General features: G+C 31.0%; 2 protein-coding genes across 2 annotated transcripts; both read right to left on the bottom strand.

The window, feature by feature from the left end:
* Positions 1 to 1,261: 1,261 nt before the first annotated feature.
* LOC126742904 (uncharacterized) lies at positions 1,262 to 18,985 on the bottom strand. Its single transcript, XM_050449765.1, has 3 exons — positions 18,745 to 18,985; positions 4,327 to 4,500; positions 1,262 to 2,074 (listed from the first exon to the last, which is right to left on the bottom strand). The coding sequence occupies exons 2-3, from the start codon at positions 4,475 to 4,477 to the stop codon at positions 1,455 to 1,457; spliced, it is 771 nt and encodes a 256-aa protein (XP_050305722.1). The 5' UTR covers positions 4,478 to 4,500; positions 18,745 to 18,985; the 3' UTR covers positions 1,262 to 1,454.
* LOC126742824 (uncharacterized) lies at positions 10,922 to 21,179 on the bottom strand. Its single transcript, XM_050449628.1, has 2 exons — positions 20,167 to 21,179; positions 10,922 to 11,005 (listed from the first exon to the last, which is right to left on the bottom strand). Exons 1-2 carry the CDS (start codon positions 21,016 to 21,018, stop codon positions 10,922 to 10,924), a joined length of 936 nt encoding a protein of 311 aa, XP_050305585.1. The 5' UTR covers positions 21,019 to 21,179.
* Between the last annotated feature and the right edge of the window lie 5,710 nt (positions 21,180 to 26,889).

Here is a 26,889-nt window from a genome sequence, read left to right as displayed (position 1 = left end):
GACCAGATCTTATTTTAATAGATAAAATTTCCAGGAAAACAACTCTAATTGACGTAGCCATACCGAACAACAATAATCCAATAATCTGCAAGAGAAACACACTGAGAAAATCGCCAAATACAGAGATCTAGAAATTCAAATCGGAAGGCAATGGAGAATGGATAATGTTCAGACAATCCCAATTGTTATATCGACAACGGGTGTAATACCGAAGAGTCTACTGGAATACCTTAAACAACTAGGAACTGGCGAACATCTATATAAGCACATGCAAAAGGCAGTACTACTGGCAACTGCTCGCAGCACCCGGAAATTTCTAGGAGATAACTCTACATTTCAGGTCACGTAAGGACACCGAAAAGGCCCCCACAGACCACAGAGCTTAATTCTTTTGATATCGCAGGTATCTGGGATAAGTAAATGACCCCCCCCCCCCTTAGAGGGAGTGCGAGCCTTAACTGGCTATAAATAATAATAATAATAATAATAATAATAATAATAATAATAATAATAATAATAATAATAATAATAATAATAATAATAATAATAATAATAATAATAATAATAATAATAATAATAATAATAATAATAATAATAATAATAATAATAATAATAATAACTTGGTTGATAAAATCTCATCACTTAAAAAAAAAAGGAACAGTCGTATTCTGAGACAAAGAGATTTCGAATTACAATGCAGGAAAGAGCATGTTATACGTACAAAAAACTATGAAAAAATTATTTTCAAAACATATAAAACAATTGAGTAATAAAGGAGGAAAGAATAGCTGATTTCTCCGATTTTTTTTTATGTTGGCTTTATTGTATCTGGACCCAATATCTTTAAGGCCATTTGCTTAATTGCATTGTTATGATGTAGGGACTGAAAGTTTGCAAAGGAGGCACGATTAAGAAAGTTAACAACTTCATTATTGAAGATTAAAAAAAGTAAATGAATTCTTATATAGGCTCGTCAAAAACATAAAGACATTGGATAAAACAACAATAGATTTTATGTTAATGTATTTCTGTTATTATTGAAATTATGACACAACGAAAATTAAAAAAATCCATCAATAGATCCTGTTTGTTGTGACACTATATCCTAAACATGTGACGTATTCCATGGATAGCAAACGCTAGAAACACCGTATTACGTGACGTTATGTATATGTTTGTACCTACGGCGTCCTTAATTAGTATATTAAGGTTGGATTGGGTTGGGATGCATTGGAATTTAAATTTGATAACAAAGTTGTCATTTTTGATTTGAAACATCATATGTATTTGAATTTTTTATATATAATATAAGAAAAAACATTATTTAATATACAGACTTAATATGGCAAAAAAAAATTACCTAAACTTAACATGTCTGAGACAAACCAATAACTTTAAACAAAAATAATAAAAAAAAAAACAGTTTATACTAAAATCTTTAAGTACATGGATTATCACTTCTTGCTTTTCTTCTTGGGAGATTCTTCATCGCTTTCACTACCATTACTGCTTCCACTTGAACTGCTTCCGCTACCGCTACCCTCCGATTTTCTTTTAGTACCCTTTTTGCTATCTTTATCCTTTGAACCATTGTCACTATCACTGTTAGCTTTAGTTTTCATATTTTGCAATTTTTCTTCGTAATTAGAAATATTCTTCTTAATCTTGCTTGCCTCTGGACTGTAAGCCCACAAGATCAGCTGTAAATGCTCTTTTGTGGGTAAGTCATCACTGCCCCAAAAATCTGGTTTTGACTCTTCATATTCCGTCCAAATCTTCTTAAGTTCCCTGTTTCTTATAATGTCCCACGTTGGTTCACCATCCCCACTAGAAATGGTTCTTAAGTTCTTATATTCCCCTTTAGCTTTTTCCTTGTATGCTTTAAAGAAGCTATCAACTAAATCATTACCCAATCCGTATTTTTTCTTGAGTGGAAGTAAGGTTTCTACAAAAGCAAGTGGCAGGTAGGCTTTGTTTTCTTTCGAAAGATTTTTAAATTCAAAATCTTTGAGCCAGTCTTCAAAGATCTTCATAGCATCGTTAATGTTTTGTAGCTTATCTTTGTCCTTTGTTACTAAAAAAGAGAAAAAAAATATATAGAATTTTTTTTTGGATTACAGGTAGACAAAATAGAAGTCCAGTAATCGATTCCGAGAATATTTTAAATATAATTCCATTAAAAAATTAGAATGTGTAAAATTGTAGTACTTAAATTTGTGGTTTGTTAGAGGATTTTAAAGATAATTTTACAATATATACAGGCGCCTGTTAAAAACTCAAATGATACTGCGAGACCGAGAAAAGTGCGAGGGGGCCGCAAATAGGCTATGTACTAGTAAAGAATTGAAAAAACGCTTCTGGAATAACAGCGAAAACGCACGTTTTTGAATGATTTAAACCATTTAAAGAAAAACGTAAAACGACCAAATAATGAACAAAACATATTTCGCATAAATCATTTAACTGGCGAAAGGTTTCTGCAAAAATGATGCCGAAACTCATCACTCCCAAAAGGAGTAAACAAAAAAGCAAGTACTGACGTCTTAAACATCTCCAATCATCCAGATTTCTAAGGTCACTATTTTTTATAAACCGTAGTTTTGTATTTACGATTTCGAAGAAGCAAAGAGACCATGTATTGGAAGAGCCCAAGCTTGCCAAAGCAAAATAAACAAGATGAGCAAATCCAAATTCAAAGCAATAATGATTATCCTTTTTATTAAAATTATAGTCTATTCTTTGTCTTTTTTAATAACGTTCACTAGGTCCCCAAGGGTAAAGATAGGTAACCAATATTTCAACATTATGGTTCTCACGGTCCCACAGAGTTCTGATTTGTGAAAGATCAAATCCTGCCGTGTCTGTAAAAATCGCAAAATACGGCACACCTTATTGAAACATTCGACGTACTTATCCCCTTGTGTGAATTTTGTTGAATTTCTGCGGATAAATCGGTGCACTAAAAAAAAATTTTTGAAAAGGATCGTTAAAACGATAAGGGTTAAGCAGCTAACAGAAGAGGACTTTCAACGCTGTTTTCAATAATCGAAGCGTTATATGGAGTGAAGTATATCTCCCAGGAAAGGCGACGAAACTTCTGCTGTAATTGGTGTTAAAGAAAAAGCTTTACGATTTCACTTTAGTATTAGCTATACTTTTTCGAGTTTTCGAGAAAACTCTGAAAATCATAGTTTAACTATCAAAATAAAAAAAAGGAAAACAAAAAGAAGACAAAATATAATAATAAAAAAGAGAGAACAATTAAAAGCGAGAGCCGACAGATAATAGTTTAAATTGAACAACAAAAGCAGCTGCCTAAGCAGCTTACAAACTTTTTATAATAAATACCAAGACCTTTATTGCTAAAAATAAAAAAATAGAAACAGAACAGAATAGTACAGTGTTGCAAGCTGTAAAGGTATAAAATACTAACACAAGAGGAAGCATAATAATATAGAAAGTACTTACAGAAGTACTAGACCAAATAGTTGACAATAAAGTAGCTTACGTTTCCTCAGCAAAAACCAGAAGACAAAAGTTTTATGAAGAGAATGATTTATCAAAAAGAAGAAACATACAACATCCAATGCTATAACTGTGTTGTCGTCTCGAAGATTGCAAGTTTCTAGATATAATCAGAAAACCAAGAATCAATACTAAATGACATTAAAATTATCTCTTTTCACTTATACCTTATGGCCTAAGCCTGACAATAAAAGAGTAAGCTTAAAACCCTTATTTTTGACCTTCATTTATCCATGGAATAAAATAAAATGATTCATTCGTAATATTTTTTTAATAATGCCTAATGGATAATTTCTGCCAACTTGGCCAGTAGACTTGTGTTCGTTGTAATATTTATGTATAGGAACACAATATAGCTTTAATTTAAGATATATTTTTTAGTAAGAGGCACACAGTCAGTAAGCCTACGTGTGTATCACCTAAAATTATTGCTAAACATAATTATGTAATGAAGTCCTTGCCATCAGGGTCTAACCGCTTTAAGCAAATTTCATTCATACATATTAAAATAACATCTTACAAACCAACCAAGAATAAATTTGGTTACGTCACGGTCAAAAATAAAGATACCGCAAAGCCGCGGCAGATGATTTTTACCTATGTAACACTGGTATAGAGATGAATAGATATTTTGGTTATATGGTAATTATTATTTCTTTAAGGACAAATTACGAATCATTTAATAAAGATTGGCTGCGAATTGAGTTGAAGTGTAGTTATATGTTAACCAATATCGTTATTTTTTAATTAAATTTATTTATCCAACAACTTATACAAAACAACTTTCGCATTATTACTTACATGTTAATGTTCTCTTTGCTCTACCAATAAGCCCTTTAATTGCAAGCTTTTGGTAATCAGGATCTCTTCCTTCAAGGATTTGCAGGGTTTCGAGCGCCTTGTCTTTATCTTTAAATCCTAGGCCAGGAACTGTATCTGGTTTCTCTGACATATTTGTAATGTATTCCTGAAAATCTAAAAAAAAAACATTTATAATTTACTATTAAACAATTTGATTATATTAATATATTCCAAGCCTTTCAGATTAATTTTCTTTTCTAGTGATGAAAATGTGCATGTACAGCAAAAAAATAATATATAAATTAGGTAAATCAGCTTAATTCACACGTTACCGGATAAATTGTATAATATTGACCAATACTGAAAAATACTGTTTGTTTTCAAGATTTTTGTCAGACAATGTTTAATAGAATATCCTTAGACAGTATTTATACACATGCATGCGTTTACATTCTATCAAGAAAGAGCCAGAAATCCAGGGGCGTAGCAACCGCCGTATCAATTATACGGAGTCCTTAGCCCACGGAAACCCCCAACGTGCGTATGTCAAAATCAATAAAAAGTTCCCAATTCTTTTTAAAACTTTTTTTCGTGTACAGCAGTATCCGATTGCAGTGCTGAAAGACTTAAAACTGGAATTTTAAATACGATTACAAAATATTGAATTGACTTCACTAAATGTCAAGGACAGGGTTACAATGAAGCAAATATTATGTCGGTTGTTTATGAAGGATTACAAACCCTAGTAAAAGAGCATGCTCCGAATGCCAATTCTGTTCAATATGCTGCGCATGCATTAAATTTAGTTTTAAACGGTGCTGCGAAATATGTTGACTTTTTTCGATAATTTAGAAAAAATATATACTTTTTTGTCAATAGTAAAATGCTGGGCAATGTTAAGTGACGACTCATTTGAAAAATATTTGATTAGCATTAAAAAGGTACCTATGTCCTACCAGATGGTCTTCAAGGAACGACACTTTATTAGCGGTAAAGAAAAATTATTTATTAATCATGAAAACCTTGTACCAACTAAATTGAGTTTAGGATAAAAAAGATGATCGTGAAGAATGTAAAAATATAATTAACATTTTAAAGAGTTATCAGTTCTTAGTGCTTATCACATTTCTGCACTCTTTGAAATGATTAATCATGTTTATAAAGCTCTACAGCCTGAAAATAATGACTTACAGAAAGTGGTATTTTATTAAGTAATTTGTTGAATAGACCGTGCAACTTAAGAAATCAAAATCCATTCAACAGTTTACCAAATGAATATAAAGATTTAGCAAAAAGGTGGGGGGTAACAACTGTTTTTAAAAACAAAAGGCAAAAGATAATGAAGCGTTTCTTTGATGAGTTATCACAAGATGAAAGAATTTCAGACTCGGAATCCTATTTTAAAGTCAATGTATACTATTGCTGTTTAGATATATTCATTTCTCATACTAAACAAAGATTTTAGAGCCTTTCCGACCTGAGTAGTATGTTTGAAATATTACAACCGGAGAAACTCCTGTCTTCTTTCAACCGAAGAGGTATTAAAAGGAATTAAGAGGCTTCCGAAAAACCATTAGCTAAATACAGTAAGACTTCTCAGTTAATCTTACAAATTCAAAAAACTCATTCCATTAAGAAGCTCATTAAATAATTGGTGATAAAATTCAATAGTCTTACAACCAGTTTTCCAGAGGTAATAGTATGCTTTTTATTCTTGACCCTTTCAGTTACAACCGCAACTACTGAAAGAAGTTTTTCAAAATTAAAACTGATAAAAAATTACCTAAGAACTTCGATGGGACATAAAGGCCCCTCAAACCTCTCATTATTGTCCATAAAGGTAGAAACTTTAGAAAAACTAAAGTCATTATCAGCCATAAATGATTTAATAAATCACTTTGCCGAAAAAAAGGTACGGAGAATGTATATATAATTTGAATTATTTGCAAACGTTTTGGAAGAAGTGACAGATAATTATGATAAATAAATATTTCTTTTAATTTTATGCAAAAAAATAAATATTTACTCTTCATAAGGGCCTCCAAATAATTTTTTATACAAGGCCCCGCCAAGGTAGGCTACGCATCTGCAGGAATCCATAATTTAAAAAGCCAAAGGAATTGTTAAAATTAACTGTGATAAACATGTTTTGCAGTTTTTACGACTTAGTCGGTACCATTTTAAACGATTGTTTGGGCATAAAATTGGTTGCCCGTCGAGTAGTGCCAAAAGACATGATTTTTCTGTAAAAATTTATTCGCTTAAAGCTTACTGCAGGTATGCTAGAATAAGTCAATTCGCAGCTCATATTCATATAACGCATTTTAACTAATGACGAATGGATGTATGAGTTTGATATGCAAACCAGTCAATAATTCTTTCCAACTGAATTAAAACCGAAAAAAACAATGTTATGACAGATTTTTTCCATTAACGGGTCTTGTGCACTCCGAGCAAATTCGTCAGAAGTGACTAGCAACGTGTACGAATAAAACTCGTGGATTTTACATCAATTACATAATGCACCATCTCATAACGTTATCATTATGAATGAATTTCTTGCTAAAAACTCGACAAATGATACCGAGGAAACACCGTATACACTCTTGAGATGGCTTGGCCCGGCTTTTTTCTTTTTCTAAAAATTTAATTATCACTTCGATACAGCCATTTTTAGTCCATAGATTCCATAAATGAGAATTCGCGTCAGATCACTGAAGTCGATTCCAAAACATCTTCTGATGAACGATCAAAAAATTATCGGGTAGAGCCTACTTTAAAGGCAATACCAAAAATTATATAAGCTGATAATACATATATTGCGTTTTATTGGCCTATTTTCGGTACTTTTTTTAAAAGAGTAGTATACCACATTAAAAAAATAGAAGCCTATGATTTTTTTTCAATATTATATATTTTTAATAAACAATGGAAAAGCGTGCACGTACAAAATAGTGCATAGCACTTAAACAATATGGTTCTAATTATTATTCCTAAACTGAATGTTTTACAAATATTGATCGATTAATTTTGAAAAATATTTTTGGATTATTCACTCTTAACAATAAACAAACAGTTTTTGAACTTACTTTGATAAAGATACCTTGAAGGCATATAAAATATTTGAATCCAAATATTTTATATGCCTTAAGCAATATTCATATCTATTTACTTATTCCTATGGAAAACATATAAAATTACATAATTACAATATTAAAGACTTTGTTTTATCCTATCCCTTATTTCAAAAAAATCCTATTTTCGTTTTTATCAATATTATATTATAATTACTACACAGTTTTTTTTTCAATATTGTAAAAAGATTTTTTAAATAAAATCAAGCGAAAGATTTTCTATGCTTCTAAATATCTTAAGTGTAGTAAGTTTGTAAGAACAAAAACTAATTTTTTAAGTTTTCTAGCTCTTTAAATATTTTTATAAAAATATACAGATCGTGTTTTCGTTCGTTACTTATAGGAAACCCCATAGAGGCGAAATTTTGCAACGTCGCGCGTGTACTTGTGCCTGAGACAGAGCACCGTCCCGGCCGGCACGAGGACGGCATTATAATAATATAATATAATATTTATATTTATAGTAAACATCTGACTTTCGTGGGAACTGCGCCGTTTGGCGACAAAATGTCCCAAAATATTACGCGAAAATCCAGGCATTTTTAAAACATTTATTCTAATGCGGGTTTTACAGACATGACAATGTGTAAAACCCGCATAGAATTGTAATCTTAAAATGTTTAATATGCTGTGTATTGCATAATGAAAATAGCATTATTCTAATAAAAAATAAAATATCAACTCTGATAAAAATATAATAAAAAATCAAAAATAAAACTCTAATAAACAAACTTAACAACATATTATTTTTTAAATAAAAGGCTCAAATAAACCGCCTTCTTTCGCTAAACAAAAACTTAACCTATCATAAAAGCTATTTCGCACCTCCAAAAGAGTTTCAGGTAAAATGGAATTGGCACCTTCGACAATTTTATTTCGTAACTCCTCTAAATTTGTTGGCCTACTAAATTCATGCTTGTAAATGGTCTGCTTAAGGTAACCCCACAGATAAAAGTCATTTGGAGACAAATCTGGAGATCTAGGAGGCCATTTAATATTGCCAGTCCCACTAATAAGGTGGTTAGGAAAAGTATTTGTTAAAAATTCTTTTACCCTAGCCGCGTTATGAGCAGGACAGCCATCTTGCTGAAAATAAACCGATCCCAGGTCTACATAAGGTAGGATTTGAATGGCAGGAAGAACTTGGTTTTGCAGCAACTCAAGGTACTTTTGGGCGTTTAAAGTGCCATAAATAAAAAATGCCCCTATAACATTGCCGCCCAAAATACCTGCCCAAACATTCAATTTCTGAGGATACTGGGTACGAAACTTAAAACTTCTGTACTCGTTTTCCTGAGACCAATAACGAACAATGGAAGGATTGTGTAGTATAGGAACAAAAGATTCATCAGAAAACAAAACATTTTTTAAAAAATATTCGTTTTCATTTGCCTTTTCCATCATGGTTTCACAAAATTCCATTCTTCGCCGCTGTTCTTCAGGAAATATTTCCTGAGTTTTTGAATACTTGAAACGTTTGTACCCATATTTTTGCCAGATACGAGCAACAGTTTTATTGCTCATTCCCAGTTCCTCTCCAACACTAGTGGACCCTGTCGAATCAAGTTCTAGGGTACTGTAAACCATTTCTTCCCGCCGTTCTATATCCTGGACCACTTCAACAGGTGGTTCTTGACGTTTTGTGTGGCATTTTTTACAATCTTGAAGACAAAGAGATGTCTCAAAATTTGTAACCACATTTAAAACCGTTTTTGCACAAGGAATCGGTCTATTCTCAAATGTCACTGAAAGAAAATCTCGACATTGTACTGCCGAATTGCCTCCATAAAACCATTTAATTAGTTGAACTCTTTCGGAAGGGGTATAAACAGCCATAGTGAAAAAAACACGAAAATAACGCTCAAAAATTATTAATGCAGCGTGCAGTAACACAGCAAAGTGAGGTCTGCTGACTCCCGGTTCAAAAAATAAAAACGAAAAATTCCGCCGCCTGCAAGCCGCAACCAAGCGGTGTTGCCATTATTTTGGGTAATACGTAGCTCACGATAACACGATCTGTATAATATGCTGTTTTATTATGCATTCAAAGTCATTTGACCATACATAAATCTTGGAATGTACTAATATTACTAACCGGTTAATAACAATATACTAAATTAATACAGTAGCATGGTTTTACTATTTCAGGAAGTAGTATTTAGTAAACATGCAATAGCAAAAGTATATAGTAAGCAAAATACTGAAATAAAGATTTATTAAAAAATTCTATTTGCATCTTGTATTTTGCTAACGAGGCAGATTAATAATAATAAGATATTAGTGGATTTAGCATAGGTCTCAAATAATTTAATAACTGTTTTAAATTCTATTAATTTCTTAAAACGCAATCTTATATTTTAGAAAAGAATATCGAATTTATTTAAAAATTATTTATTTTAATTTCCTTGTTTATTAATATTTATTTCTAACAACTAATAAATAGCTTGCAATTTTTAGAAGGTATCTTTTAGTAATCGACATAATATTGTTATAAAATAAAGGTTAATAACTGCCTAAAAGTAAACTTTACTTAGATATATACTAATTATTAAGCATAAGATATCATTTGGGGATTAACATCACTGTCAGCTTTTACGTCAAATTTCTGAATAGATCTATCTACATTTAACATTATTTTTAATTAAGATAGACCAACCAGGTATACTATTATAAATTCATCTTGAATGCTCGAAAAAAAATCTGGGATGTCCACACTGCTGGCTGCCAGAAATATCTAAAAACATTTATGCAAAAGAATGCGATTCACCTCGAATGTTTTCTATGTTTTAGATATCCCTAGAGCATATGTATGTATTGTATATTATACGGAGTTATTTTAAGAAATTATGCCAGGTTTATACATTTATTTACATAGTTAACATCATAGTCACGATTACAGAAATTGAATATTGTATTTTTTTAAGGTACTTGATACATAATTTAGAATTAGAGTCAAAAACATAACTATTGATTGTTATTGGAGCATTGGTACTCGTTATCTTTTATAAATACAATTATAAAAAAAGCAAATCCGTTATAATCTTTTATTATTGTAAAAATATTATATTTTCCTAGCAGGTAATTGAAAATTTTATAAGATATACAGGTGGGATTATATACAGGGAGCTATTACAAGTTGAAAAGTAAGAGTAAAAAAAATCCGATTCTTCTTCGTTATACAGTTATGGCTTTAAATGTAAATATTGCTTTTTATTTTAAGATCGCCACCCTTTTTATTTAACATAAATATTACATTGCTATAGCGATGTATTTATCATTTTGTCATATTGAAAAGAATAATTGTATGTCTTTAATTTTTGTGTCTTTGAAATAGCACGGGACTAAAATATTCGCAAATATGTGGATATGTTAAGCTAGTAACTAGTTAGTAGATGCATGTAATGACAACGCCACTGGTGCTGCTAGAACCTATGCGGAACGATTTCCAAATGGTCGTCCACCTATACTAAGCGTCGCTCAAGAATACATTCTTGACTTTGTGGAGGCGGAACGAAGTACAAGTCTTCGAATTGTAGAATCCCAACCTGAACGCAAAAAAATTCAGTTTACAGATTATTAAGGAGAAATGGTCTGTATCCATTTAGACCTTAAAAAGTTTAAGTTTTGCATGAAGGGGATAGTGAGCTTTGCGTAAATTTGTGTTGCAGAACCTTAATAATAATCCACACTTTTATGAAAATATTGGACTGATAAATCGACGTTTACTGAGACTGATATTATAAATACTCATATAACCTGAATAAATGAAAAAATAAAAACCCTCACTTAATACGCAGAAAATCAGCGACGATGATCGATAGACATTTAGGCTGGGTTATTAAACAATAACGTGATTGGACCATATCTTCTGCCATACCGACTAACATCAACTTTGTATGTTCAATTTCTAAATGAAAATTTACCACTGCCATTGCTCGATGAAGTTAGCAGTTAGGATAAATTTTTGGTTCCAACATGACGGTGCATCTGCACATTATGGTTTACAAGTGAGAAGCATCTTGAACGAAAGATTTTCTATTAGGTAAATTGAAATATTTTCAAATAGATTGTTTTATTCAAGTAATTTTTTTATTATTAGGGGCATTAGAAGAGGTGACCCGATACCATGACCACCTAGATCCCCACATCTCAATCCCTTGAATTTCTGAGACTGAATCTCAAGAAAAAAGTCTATCTCGAGCATGTGAAAGATCCTCAAAATGTTATAACTCGATCGAAGGCATGCTGCTGTGGCTTGAATAGTCGAAAATATTCTACAAACGCAGCAACGTTCGTGCTTCCATGATTCATTGCATAAATGTTTGTCTTGAAATACAAGGCAACTTATTTAAGCACATATTATGAGACCAGTTATTTTTTGTTGTCAATCGTAGGTTATTGTTAATAAAATAATTCATTGATAATACAGTATAAGTTATTGTTTTTCTTAACTCAATAACGAAGAAAAATCAAAAATTTCCCTTTTACTTTTCAGCTTGTAATAGTCCCCTCTATATAATTATTTTCAAAAGCACGGGCGCCAATTTTGAGACATCCTGTATTTACTATATATAACGTTTCATTCTTTTCACAAGTCAAAGATTTTGAATTCAATGAAATGTATTTTTTTCCTACTAACTAAATAAGAGAAAAAAATGTTTTTATGTCTTCCCAGAAGAATTAGGTAAATTGGTTAATAAGTAAGTATATTGGATATTTATTTAAATTCTCATCATTTTTAAATAAGAATTACTTCAATTTCCATATTTTCAACGGTACGTTTCGAATATTTTGATATTTCTGAAAACAATGCCAGACCACAGATTCAATTGTTTATTCAGTTTTCGCCGGCTTATTTGCCAACGGTTTGTAGTTTTTAGTAGTATACCACATAAAAAATAAAAACAAGGGATATTTTTGTGAAATACTTCTAGTGAATTTCTAAAAATTAAAAAAACTTCCAAAGAGTCTATGTTTACTTGATTCTAAATTATTAATTATACAGTGTGTTACAAAATTCCGTGCAACTGTTTTAATAGTGTCTTTTCCTCTAAACATGTGCAAGTCTCCAAAGTTTTTTGGGTCATCTTGACATTTTCCGTCCCAAAAATGGTGAGTCTCAAATTTTAGGGGAGGATTCAGAGGGGTTCATCCTTATGATGGCTTATATCTTATGTTTTCGATACGAATTTTGAAAATCTAGAACATCATCTATTTAGACGTGAAAAAAATCTAACATTATTATTTCTTGTATTTTTTTTATACAATTAATCGTTTTTCAGAAAACCGCTGGTAAACAAGTGTGCAGTATTACTAAACCCGATTTAATTATCAAATTAGAAAAAAACGAAGTGGCCGTGACTGCTTTAATTTTGATTCCTGTTCAATATCTAATTATTAAACTAAAATGTATTAACACTAACAAAAATAATAATATTGTAATAAATTTAATTTATATTATTTTCCTCCGCATAGGCTCTCTTATGCGCCCTAAAATTCCGGGAGCTTTTCTTACAACCTGGGATTAATGATGTATTGATGTAGAGCCACGATTAAGGTAAATTATATAAACAAAAAACAATGAAAAACAGTGAACACAAAAAATAGGTTTTTTAAATGCCCCTAGAAAAAAATCGAGCAAGTTGCAATCTGAGGAGCTAAGCTATTGGACCTGCTCGACCAATTCATAGATTGGGTAAAAGTAAGGTCGAAATAATTGAATTCAGACCATAAACAAAATGAATGCAAGATATTCAAATTAATAAGGTTAAATAAATAATAATTAATATGGTTCAATTTCTATTTTAATCTTATTTAACAAAAAAATTAAACTAAAACGAAAAACAACAATTTTTAACAATATCGAAGTGACAACAATTATAAATGCTAGGTATTGTAAAATGTAAAATAGTTATAATACGAAGTTCAAAACAATACACGGATTTTATTACTAATTAATATAAATAAGGTTAAATAAAATAAGATGTTGATTATTTGACAGGACGACTACAATCAACTGCGTTGAAGGTTGAAGACCAAGGTGTTTTCCCTGATTTCTGGTTCTCCTAGACCCATTAGCGTAACCAATACCCAAAAATCAATAGAACTGGAAAGGGTTCATCTCGTCACGAGGTTTAAGCATTAGTGTTGATAACAGTATTTACCTCTTTGACACAAAATCTCAAAAAAGTTATTCAACAGAAACAAAAACTAAAGGAGTGACAGACCATTTTGTGTTTTTTCCCGTTGTTTTTATTTCGTTTACCAAGGATTGTCTCGAAAATCATTTAATTGTACCCAAAAAATGCAAGAGACAAAATTTTTAGATTTTTTCATAGCTAACTAGATGGTGTTGCTAGATTGTTAAATTTCTTAGCGGAAACATAAAACGGAGGCAATTTTAGGGCAGAAGGATAAACTCCTACCCTAAAATCGAATTTACACTTTTTTGGGACGGAAAATGAAAAGAGTACCCGAAAAACAAGGACTTGCACATTTCCAGGAGATTTGTCACATAACCGTAGTCACGGTTCCAAAGAATTGATTTATTAAGCAATTTGCGCGGGCTGTTGGTCTGAGGAGACATAGCTTTATTTAAGCTTTTCTTCTTAAAATCACCTAAGAATTAATACCCTTGATCAGCATCTTATTCTATAACATCCTGTATGTTACAGGATATAAGTAAATTTATGTTGGTCTTTATCATGTTGAACTCGGAAATTCCTTTGTTTCTAGCTGAATGATGAAATTATAAGAAAAATAACATTCCCATTCCTATTTAAATGTACAAAATATATACTAATTCTCTTAATAATCTTAATATTGTTGTCCATATATGAATAACTTAAACTCATTTACGTAAACGATCAAATATTTTCATATAAAAATATTTTCAAAAGAAACTCCTTTCTGCTTGAGTTACATAAACGAGAAAAATTCTCGCAAATCCACAGAGGACTATTGGAAAACCGCAAATATTCATGGTATGTAGTACCTAATTTTTTGTGGTCAGAAATGGATGTGGATGATATGTTTTGTAAAAAGATCCCCAGGGTGCCCCAACCCAGATTTTTTGTAAAGCCATTGAATTATTGAAACAAGTTTTTTGAAATATTAAATGATTTTCATACGATTCGAGAAGACCTTTATCAGAACCTTAGCTTTCAGGGAACCTTGATTTCACCCTTGACTTACTTTTTATAGGATTATAGTTGTAAGATAATTGGTACCTATGATTACATTGGTAAATTAAAAGTCACTGGTGTACAGACACAAGCCACAAAATTTGCAGAACGTGCAAAGCAACATAGAGCAATACATTGGTGAAAGTAGTCACAGAAGACATTTGAATGATATATTATTTAAAACATAATGAGTCATGGTTTAAGCGTCTTTTAAAATTGAAGAAAATTTGATATGCTCTTTTTTGGTGGTTATTTAGGTGCTTGAGCAATTTAAGAACCAACGATTTTCCGAAATTTTTCGTGTTTAACAGAAAGGGTACATAAAACTAAACGTTATATAACATTTTAAAACAAAAAAAAATTTTGGATGAACCATATTTTGAACTATAAAGTCAAAAAAACTTCTTAGTAAATGACGTCATTTTCAAAACATTGCTATACGAAAACTCTTCGATATGTTAATTTTTCACAAGGATCTTCGACAGTGTTGCCATAGCAGACCAAAGTCTATAAAGCTTAGGTAAAAGTCGCCAATTATTAACAAAGGCAATGATAAATTCTGGTTTTCACTTGGAATTTGTTTTAAGTGAATTTCCTATTGCTCTTATATAAAAATAACTACTAATAATAAATAGCTACTAATATAAAAATATTGATTAGGTTTCCCTCATTTAATATGTAAAATATAGGACTGCAAGGGCTGGTATGTGTTCAATACAACCAAACCCAACCCAACCAACCCAGCCCAACCCAACCCAACGAACCCCTCTACCTTATTCAATTGTCGCATTCGCCTGCGGCTCATGCCACAAAATATTAGATGAGAGATGTGAGTTTTAAGTACTTATATAAAAAAAATCGACATTAAAATGAAACTTTAAACAAAATAAAGTCGAAATTATACCCATCTGTAATGACGTCATTTTTGTTTATCTTTGTTTAGCATATTCCAAACAGCGGCGACAACAAACTTTTGAAAAAAATTGGTGTCTGATCATCAAATTCATCATTTTATATACTAGGTTATGTGAAATATCCGTCACTGCCAATCAAAAATATTGGTTTGTCAACTTGTTCTTGAAAGTTATTTCGAAAAGTGTTAGATAATGCCTAAAAAAAGATATAATAGGTATAATAATGAACAATCGCAGCTGATGATTTTAAATATATTGGCTTTTTTCAACTGGAAAAGGAACAAGTCCGAAACGGAATTGCACTTCTTCAAATTGAGAATGTGATACAGCGAGCCGCAGATGCAACAAAATTGAGCACAACAACGATCGCAAATATAAAGAAGAATGGGATAAAATCAGATCAGGATTACGCAGCCCGTATATCTTCCAAGCAAAAGACAGCAAAAACCAAAATTATTATTAACATATTTGAAACATAGAATTCGGGACACAATTTATTCTATGTACGCCAGAAAAGAATATGGAATATTGACAACAATAAGAGAAAAGTTCAGGGAAGAAATTGAATATTTTGAGTTTTCCATTGACTTTTTAAGAAGATGGATCAATAGTATAGGCTTCAAGTGGAAAAAATCAAATAACAGAAAATATTTGATGGACTTGCCAAATATTGTTCATAAAAGAATGAATTTTTTAAGGGAGTATATCAAAAATAGAAATGTAGGTCCGGAAGGTTTTACTCCAGTTTTCATTGACGAGACGTGGATTTTTAGCAAGGGATCATTTCGTAGTAGCTGGCAAGATGATACCAAGCACACGGATTCAAGGAAAAACAGTGAAGGTAAAAATTATTTGGTTATCTTTTTAGATTTTTTTTTTTGAATAAAAACTATTGCCCTTGTAGGGGCCCTCTAACTTCATAATTTCATCTGTTTCATATAATTTCTCTCTAAGACAATATGAGGGAATTTAACTCCATACACTACTCGTATGTGCATGGAACATTACTTATTAATTATATTAAATTTATGTTCTGGAAGAATGATTTCTAAAAGAAAAGAATTGAATTATCTTTTATTTTTAAGGTCATCATTATATCGTGGTCCACGCCGGAACCAAAGATGGCTTCATTAAGGGTGCAAATTCAATATTCAAGAGTGGATTAAAGACGGGAGATTATCATGACAACATGAACAGGAAAAACTTCGAAAACTGGTTTAAAACTCAGCTGGTTCCAAATCTTCCCCCAAAGTCATTTATAATCATGGACAATGCAAGTTACCATTCTGGTGTATTAGAAGAAATCCCGAGAAAATCTTGGACAAAGCAGAGACTGACCGAATAGTTGAGGAAAAAGAATATTGGCTTTCCAGAAAAAGCTATGAAAGATAAAATATGAGAGTATTGCACGCAGAAACTGCCCTAGTGAAAAAAGTACTTCCTTGACCAATATGTTTAACCTTTAGGACACAAAATTTTGCGACTGCCACCATATCATTGCCAGTTTAGTGCAATTGAAATGGTATGGTCGGAATGTAAACGAAAATATGATCAATATATTTCCAATTTTAAGGGGTCACCGTCAGAAGTTCTGACTACATGGGAAAGGGTAATAAACAAAATGTCTATAGATCATTGGCAAAAATATGTTTTTCATACAGAAAAGGTAATTGAAAAGGCTTGGGAGGCAATACACGTGTGTGATGCCTATGACATTCTGCCACTTGTGATTACGACTGACTGTGACTGACAATATTTCTGATTTCAGTTCCGACTCTGACAATACTGACGAGATTGATTAAGCTTTTTTTGTTCTAGCAAATTTTATTTTATGATCGTCGTTTAAGTATTCAATCATATCGTTGCAATTTCATTAACTTGGTAATGCAATATGGCGTGTTTCTTTTTGAGTTTGTACGTTTTATTTTTTAGAATGGTATTTTCATTTTAATGTGTTAACATATTCCTTCAGGCAGCATTTTTTTTTCATGAAAAAGTAAATTAAATTGTCAGTATTTAAATTTTTCCCAGTGAGTTCAAATAATTTTATACCATTATTCACAATTTTTGTAAGCTCGGTTTTGTTACGTCTACTGCTCGTGCCGAATTCTACTTTTCAAATATGTTGTAGATTTAGTTTTTGCGGTCTTTTGCTTGGAAAATATATGAGCAGCGTAATCCTGATCTGCTTTTATCCCATTCGTCTTTATATTTGCCATCGTTGTTGTGCTCAATTTTGTTGCATCTGCGGCTCGCTCTATCACATTCTCAATTTGAAGTGCAATTCCGTTTCGGACTTGTTGTTTATGTCCCATTATTTATGATTAATTATAATAATATTCGTTAATTGTTAAGTTTGTTAATAATACAATAAATACTACAAGATTTTTTTTAATTTTTTGGGAATGAAAGTATATACACGAATATAAAAATATAATAATATGTTGCTAAAATAAATCATTTGTTAATTTCTGAACGTATAAAAATACATAGCAGACTATTAATTTCTGAAGGCGATGGTAAAGTTTCTAACCTAATATTGATTGGCAAAAATATCTACACCATACGTTTTTTCTCACCTGGACGAAGTAACTACAAATGGGTATAATTTCGACTTTAAACCCTCTTACCTGACACCTTTACGTAATAAAATAATATGGAAAAAGAATGACATTTAAGAAAATAGTTTCACAATCCGACAACGCTGTAGTGATTGGATTGCTTCTCCTGAATAGGTTATGTATGTGAAATATCAATATTGTGACTATTAAGTATAAACGTCAACGTAATACCTAAATTAAACAAGGCAATTTGGTAAAAAGCTTTAAAAAACTGTTGAGTTTTTAATCATTATATTTTATTTATTTAATAAAGTAAAAATATTTTAAATCAATATAAAAGTAATTAGCCCGCGATAATACTATAGTATATTTTTAATATTTGCGTCCATAAGTTTTGACAACATAAAATTTCTTTTTTTTTTGGAAAAAATGGGTTATCCAAAATTTTCTTTGCTTTAATATAATAGACTTAAGATAGGCCCCCAAATAGCAAAAAAATCTAAAAATCGTTGGGTCGTAAATTGTTTAATCACCCTATAATATTATAACTACAACTAAAAACCACCAAATTAGGAGCTCTTAAGAAAATAAATATTATACAAGGTATTTATAGAAAAAAACTTACCTGGCGAAATAACAAATTTATTGTACTAGCACTTCGTACCTAACAACTAACAAAAAATTTTTGACTCGCAAAAATCTTGAATTATGCTTAACTGGCTCGAATCGAGGATACTTTACTTTCCTAAATAGAAATACCTACTCTTTATGTGACTATTATGAGAAATTAGTAGCAAAGCGGTATAAACAACTTTACCAAGCGCACTACATTGAATTCGGCATTCGTTGAGAATTGATATAGCCGCATGCTCGTTTTCACTGTTTTGTTCTATTAGAAGCGGTGACTGAATTTCCCGATTCGGATATTACTTCATTTATGTTTACATTTAAGAGTCCCACATTTTACGCTTTTCTATTGATTTTTATGTTGAAGTTTTTAGTCTATATAAAGTTCTATTAGAAACTATATAAAATAGGGGTTAAATTAAAGAGGTACCGTCAACGATTATCTATTATCTTTAATCTGGGCGCTAAATACGTAATACGGATGTTTTATAATTGTCTATACAGGGTGTCCGCTAATTAATGGTACATGGAAAAACCACAGACTCCTGATGTAAATATATTACGATTTAACTATATTTACCTGTATCCAAAAGTTGATATTAACTGAGATACAGGGTGTTAAACTTAAAACTTTTTTTTGTTTTTCCCCAATAACTTTAACAAAAGTTAACTTTTTTTCACAAAAATTTGTAGTTAGGGGTTTTTTAGGTCGAGAAATTCATTTTTTTAACAAATTGAGTGTACAATGTAGGGGGCGCTGTCTGCGACATCTTTTTCTCTTTCATAAGGTCATAACTTTTTTGTGCTTAACTGTATTTAAGTTTTTATTGAAAATAATACTTTTTTCATTTTTTTTACGTAAAAAAGGTATACTACTTTCGGGTCGCTCAGAGTCGCCGTTTTCGAGATCTGCCTTCAAATTATTTAGTACAGCAGCTCAAGCAAGCAATAATGTCTTGTTACTCTTTACCAATCATTTTTTATATCATAAATAATGTTTTAGTATAAGTCATTGAGAATAATGCAGACAAAAATTGGATTATCATTTAATTAACTTTATTTAAAATAACTATGACACTAGAAAATCTATTGAAAGAAAATAACATTAACGAAAACAAACTTAACTATGCGACTGATAACTTTTCCATTTTGAAACTGTGACGCGATTTAGTAAAAAAATAGATCTGCTTTTGACAAAAACTGTTCAAAATGTCTACCATTCACTTCAATACATTTAACAGTTCTTTTGCTGAAAGATCTCCTAATTTTAAAAAATAATTGTTCGTTTCGTAGCTTTTGTGCAGCATATAAAATTCTCTCCCATAGTTCTTCTCTGGAATTCACTATTTCTTTGTAAACGAGCGACTTCATATAGCCCCATACACCAAAAATCCAGCGGGTTAAAATCGGGACTTCGCGCCGGCCATGGCCTCTGGCTCCCACGACCTATCCAGCGATTAAGAAAACGGTTGTTCAGGTACTCTCTGACAGCTCTAGAGAAGTGTGCTGGCGCTCCGTCTTGCATGAAATACATATGTTGCCTTATGTCCAGGGGAATATCATCGAGAAATTCTGGTAAATGTGTTTCTAGGAACTCAAGGTAGAGTTCCCCGTTTAAATTGGGCGGTAGTTCGAAAGAGCCCAATAAATGATTATCGATTATACCACACCATACATTAATTTTGAATTCATGTTGGAAATGACGTTCGTGTACTGAATGTGGATTTTGTAATGCCCATGTGTGTTTATTTCTAAAATTGAAAATGCCTCTACGTGTAAACGTTGCTTCATCAGTAAACAGTATCTTATTCAGAAACAGGGGGTCGGCATTTATTTGGGCACGGCAAAAACGGGCAAATTTTATCCTGGGCGCAAAATCATTTTCTAATAAATTTTGCACAGGAGTGAAATGATACGAATAAAGACCCTCTTCGTGAAATATTTTACAAATGGATGACTTGCCTACTCCAGTTGCCGCAGCAGCATGTCTTGCACTTATTTCCGGATTTTCAGCCACGCGAACCAGAATTTCTTCTTCTTGTTCTGGAGTTATAACCTTCGGGCGCCTTGCGGAATTCCGTTTAGGACGAAATGTACCTGTTTCTCCTAATCGATCGTAAAGATTTTTGAAGATCTTGAAATCAGGTTGTCTTCGATTTGGATAGAGTTCTGAATATCGTCTATAGGCTTCGCATCCATTAAAATTTGCCTGCGCATATACACACAACATATCCCTCATTTCGGCATTTGAAAAAAGATTGTGCCTCGGCATTGTTTCTCAACTTACGCAAAATTTAAAAATTCAACAAAACAGTAAACTGGATGCAAAATCACAGAAAACACTAATTAAATATTTTCTGACAACTTTAAACTAATCAACAAACAACAACAACATGGCGGTTTCCTAACAACTGCGTCTCTAAAGTTCATTTGCTTTCTCATAACTTACTTTAAAAAAGCGAATTATTTCCCGATTATATTAATTATTCAGCCGGGGTCGAGTGCATGGTGCACTAAATAATTTAAATACAAATATCTCCAAAACGGTAACTCTGAGCGACTTCAACTTAGTATACATTTTTTACGTAAAAAATATGAAAAAAGTATTATTTTCAATAAAAACTTAAATACAGTTAATCACAAAAAAGTTATGACCTTATGAAAGAGAAAAAGATGTCGCAGACAGCGCCCCCTACATTGTACACTCAATTTGTTAAAAAAATGAATTTCTCGACCTAAAAAACCCCTAACTACAAATTTTTGTGAAAAAAAGTTAACTTTTGTTAAAGTTATTAGGGAAAAACAAAAAAAAGTTTTAAGTTTAACACCCTGTATCTCAGTTAATATCAACTTTTGGATATAGGTAAATATAGTTAAATCGTAATATTTTTACATCAGGAGTCTGTGGTTTTTCCATGTACCATTAATTAGCGGACACCCGTATTATGCTGTGTAATTAACATGTTTTAATATTTATAATTACCAATATTTTTTATATGGCATAAAGTTTAGGGTATTTTAGATTAGATATTTAGATTTTGAAAATTTGGCATCATAGGCTTTAGCTAGTGGTCTAACGATTACAAATATTATGGCGATGCAGCGTTGCCGCTTATACTAAAAAGTAGTAACAACTTTGTTGTTTTAAATGGAATACCCTGTATATTATTTTATTTTCTGATCCGCTTTCGCTTTATGATTGTTTTTCTATAAAGTGTTCCTATACCTATGTTTAGTGGTTTTAGAGAAATTAATTATTTTCTTTATTTTTTTTTCAAAAACATAGCTCCAGATAAATTTTTATTATTACGGTACTAGAACGCGCAGAAAATTTAAATTTTTAGCGTAATTTACGGAAGTATTGCACATTAGTCTTCACTATAAAAATTTGTTCTCCATTATGCAGGGTTGGTCAAAATTAGTGATTTTACCGCTAGATACAAAAATTGTGAAAAATGCATTTTTTTAAATGAAACACTGTATATTATAACATATTCTAAAAGGAAATCAAAATCCCTTTCTAACGAGGTATCATGTTCCTTTATCTAAGTAGTTCGGTTTCTGAAATAAAAGTAAGGTCTGTAAAAATCGAAATATTTTGACATATTTGCTTTAGGTGGCCATGAAAGGCACCAAACAATGTTATGCTATTGACCAAAGAACACAAATATATAGAGAAGTGGTGGTTGCATACAAGCTGATCGAAATTCTTCTGACAAATCTGCTAGCGTCCTCTCGCTTGGTAACGGAAGGTATTGTAACTAACTTGACAGTTTGGCGTAACTAATTAGACCAATCAAAATAGTAGAAAGGCGTGGCCGAATTAGGGCGGGAAAATTCAAATTTCATTTAATAAGAAATCTCAAGTTATTATTTAATCGCAATATCCATAGCAAACACCTAATCATAAAGGTTACTTTTTGATTAGGTGTTTGAGCATCAGTTATTGATCAGGATAAAATAAAATTCTTTAGCTTTATATGAGTTCATGTACTCCAATAATCAGTTAACAATAGTGTACAACATATCACCAATTTCAAAATGAAATAAAACATTTTTTTTCATTAATACATTAATTATTTAATTTTCCTGAAAAATAATTACATAAAAATGTATAATATAACATAAAATAAAATTAAAATTATATACATAATATTCAATAATTCATTATAACAGATATTATATAAATTAGAATCAATCTAAGAATGTTTAAAAGTATTTTATTAGCAGTGAACTATGCCAATCCAAATAGATTAGAAAATGTTGTGAAGATTTTTGTGTTATTTTCTTATCATACATGTAAAGATATTACCATTAGATTAATAATATCCCTATTTTCCTAACACAAACAGATTTTATAAAGGATAGTAATATAATAATAATAAATATTTTTTATTTGCAAAAATACAATACACAAAATATTTATAAGTGTAGTACAAAACTATACATGCAAATAAAAGGCCGACAAATTCAAATTTGTATAGTGCAGATTCTAGTCTTCAACATTGTGTGTTAAACATTGTGACCCGAAAAAAAGGAACATTTTATATTGTATATAACCCACCTAGCAGACAATTAAGATAATCTTTTTGGATAATACTTAAGACTAATGACATAAGTACTAACATTCATGTACTAAACCTACACAAGTTAAAAGAATACATAATCTATATTACTAAAAATGATTTAAAAACAAATGTATTTTTAAAAATATTATATTATATTATATATTAATATTTTATAAAAATTTATAATAATCTTAAAAAATCGTAAAAAAAAATAATTTCCCTAATGAATGAATTATCTTTGTTTAATGTATATTTCTTTCTGTTTGTTAAAGAAAAATTCTATAACAAAGTATTATCTAAAAAAACAATATATTTATCTGGAATACTGAATAAACTCTTTGAAAATGAAAACAACTTTACATATGGCATATATCACATACATAGTATACAGGGTGATTTTTAAGTTGATACTTTTTTTTTAACTGTGTATAGAACTCGGTAAAATAAACATTTTTTTCAAATAACTTTATTCAAGAAACCCAAAAATAAAAAAATTGCATTGCCAAAATGTTTTTGTATTTTGCAAATTTAAAATTAACAACAATAAAGCAAAAGTGTCTAATACTAACTGATCGGTACAATGCGTGATCGATACAAAAATTCGAGCAAAAACTAAACATAAACAGACGATGAAAAACAAACCCATATTCACTTTTTTTATTCTGTATATCCCTTGTTTTTGAGTGTATCGAAAAAAGTTATTTGAAAGAATGTTTATTTTACCGAGTTCTATACACAGTTAAAAAAGTCAACTTCACCCTGTATATTTCTTGGTATCCGATAATACTATGGGTGCTCAGCTTTGATAGTTTCTATACCTATGTCTCGTCTCACTGAACATAGGAAGTGGTATGATATGAGCATGAAATAAAATTAAAAAATAGGCAGTGCAAACCTTATAAATAAATTCTCTGAATGGCTTATGTGAAAAATAATGACAAAAGAAATTTTTAAATAAATATGTATTGTAATGTAAATCCAGCAGTATCAACATTATTAAAATTTGGTGAAGAGAACTGATCAGTTCAGATCAAGATCAACAAATTCTATAGCTCAAAGTCTTAATAAAATTTACATTGCATATCTCTCTCCATGTTTTTCTTGTGATGGGGACTGAAGGAAATTGAAAAATCTTTTATTACTATGTATATGAACCATTCTAACATGAAGGATACTTACATGAAAATTTTAACCAATTTTTTGTTCTTTCAAATTTTAATCAAAATTGTCGAAAGAAAATGAGAGGACAGACATTTTGTAATATGTATTTATAACAATCAAGTTAAAAATATTTAAATATTTGAAAGGTGAAACATCTTGATTAAAACCAGGTGAATTTGATTTTATTACACACTAAAAATTAACTTTTTTGTATTCGCACAAATTTTCTTTTATCCATTTTTTGTAAATTGAGGTACATTATGTTGATCTTTCTGCATGTTCTTGCTACAATTTTGTCACATTGCCCATGAATAATATATATTTCTTTTCATGTTAATGAATTTTTAAAAAAAACACCCAAGCGTATTTACTATTGATCAACTAAATGTAGTTGTCAAACATCAATAGCATAGCATTGTTGCGTCATGACCTTTCATGGCAACCTAAAGCAAAATATGTCAAAATATTCCGATTTTTACAGAAAATTGCTTTTATTTCAGAAACCGAACTACTTAGATATAGGAACATGATACGTAACCTGAACATGTATAACATAGAATTTCTCGAAAACCACTAAAGATAGGTATAGGAATAACTTATACAAAAACAATCACAAAGTGATAGCGGATCGGAAAATAAAATAATATACAGGGTATTCCTTATAAAATAATAAAGTTGCTACTATTTTTTATATAAGCGGGAACGCTGTATCGCTAAAAATATTTTTGATTGTTAGGTCACTAGCTAAAATCCATGATGCCATTTTTTAGAAAAAAAAATCCATTTTTCGTTCTCTTTCGAAAGCGGAAACTTAACTATATTTGAAAAATGCTTCGTTGCAATGATATAAGATGTTCAAGTTTTAATTGAAATATTTAAATTTTTTAAAACTACTTTAGATATTTAAATTAAATTTAGCACGTTTGATGAGATAAAAAAGATACATCTTTTTTCGCAAAAAATGATTTTGACCACCAATGGCGTTGAAGTAATGATGGTTAAATTTAAAAAAAAAATTATCTTTGCTACATTTTTAAGCGTACAAAATTTTTGTTAAATTTATAAAGTAGTTTTGAAAATTTAATCAAATTTAAATATTTTAATTAAAACTTTGACATCCTGTATCTTTGTAAGGAAGGATTTTTCAAATATAGTTAGCATCATAAACTGATTTTATTATGAGGTTTTCTATCTGGCATTTAAGTTTTGGAATTCTATTTTTTGAAAGTGGACCACCCTGTATAGACATAGCTAAAGGGTGTCCCAATAGGAACGCACGTTTTGAATTGCGCAGCATTCTTTTTTTATCGCAGTATGTCAAAAAAAAACTGAAAAGAATAATGTAAACAGTTTGCGATTAGTAGCCATGGAACGATATACGGTCGAACAACGAATTATTATTGTTAAAACACACTACAAATATGGAGAATGTTTTGCGGAAACAGTTCGTAAATTGCGGGGCATTTTTGGTCGACACGATGCACCAAATCACACGACCGTCCAAAGACTTATTGATAAATTTGAACAAAATGGTTCTGTCGTGGATGTAAAAACACCAGTGCGTCACCGTAATAGCCGTTCTGTTGAAAATATTGCCGCAGTGCGTGATAGTGTTGGCGAGAATCCGGGAACATCTATCCGTCATCGTGCACAGCAGTTGCACATTTCGAAGAGCACTACCCACCGAATTTTAACAAAAGATCTTCATTTACATGCGTATAAGATTCAATTGACCCAAGAATTAAATCCAGTAGACCATGCGACGCGCCGTACATTTTTTTCTTGGGTATTGCAAAAACAACAAATGGGTGTCGATTTTTCAAAAAAAAAATTGTTTACTGATGAGGCACACTTTCACCTTAATGGCTTTGTTAATAAACAAAATTGCCGAATTTGGGGCGAAGAAAATCCTAGAGTCATTCATGAGAAGAAAATGCATCCATTAAGAGTCACTGTTTGGTGCGGACTTTGGACAGGTGGAGTAATTGGACCGTACTTCTTAGAGGACGAGGCTGAAAATGCAGTTATCGTGAACAGCGAACGCTATCGTAATATGCTCACTGAGTTTTTATGGCCTCAATTGGATGGTATGGATACGGGCGGTATGTGGTACCAACAGGATGGTGCGACATGTCACACTACACGTGAAGCAATTGAATTGTTGCAAAGAAAGTTTCCCGGTCGTGTCATTTCACGGAATGGAGACCAGAACTGACCCGCAAGATCATGCGATTTAACGCCTTGTGACTTTTCTCTTTGGGGTTTTTTAAAATCCCTCGTATACGCTAATAACCCAACAACAATTCCACAGTTGAAAAACGAAATTAGACGTATTATTAGCGAAATTGGGCCGCAATTATGTGAAAATGTAATTGAAAATTTCTCAAAACGAATAAGAGTCTGTCACGAAAGTC

Source organism: Anthonomus grandis, chromosome 12, assembly GCF_022605725.1.
Source record: "Anthonomus grandis grandis chromosome 12, icAntGran1.3, whole genome shotgun sequence".
Lineage (NCBI taxonomy): Eukaryota > Metazoa > Arthropoda > Insecta > Coleoptera > Curculionidae > Anthonomus > Anthonomus grandis.
The sequence above is the reverse complement of the archived record's forward strand: the minus strand, read 5'-3'. Positions and strand labels throughout refer to the sequence as shown.

Bases quoted from the DNA above. Each gene is read 5' to 3' on its own strand.
- LOC126742904 (XM_050449765.1), bottom strand. From the start codon at position 4,477: ATGTCAGAGAAACCAGATACAGTTCCTGGCCTAGGATTTAAAGATAAA. The intron at 2,075-4,326 runs GTAAGTAATAAT...TCTCTTTTTTAG, and splicing joins AGCAAAGAGAACATTAACAT to TAACAAAGGACAAAGATAAG.
- LOC126742824 (XM_050449628.1), bottom strand. From the start codon at position 21,018: ATGCCGAGGCACAATCTTTTTTCAAATGCCGAAATGAGGGATATGTTG. The intron at 11,006-20,166 runs GCGCGAAGTCCC...TTTTGCGTTCAG, and splicing joins GGAGCCAGAGGCCATGGCCG to GTTGGGATTCTACAATTCGA.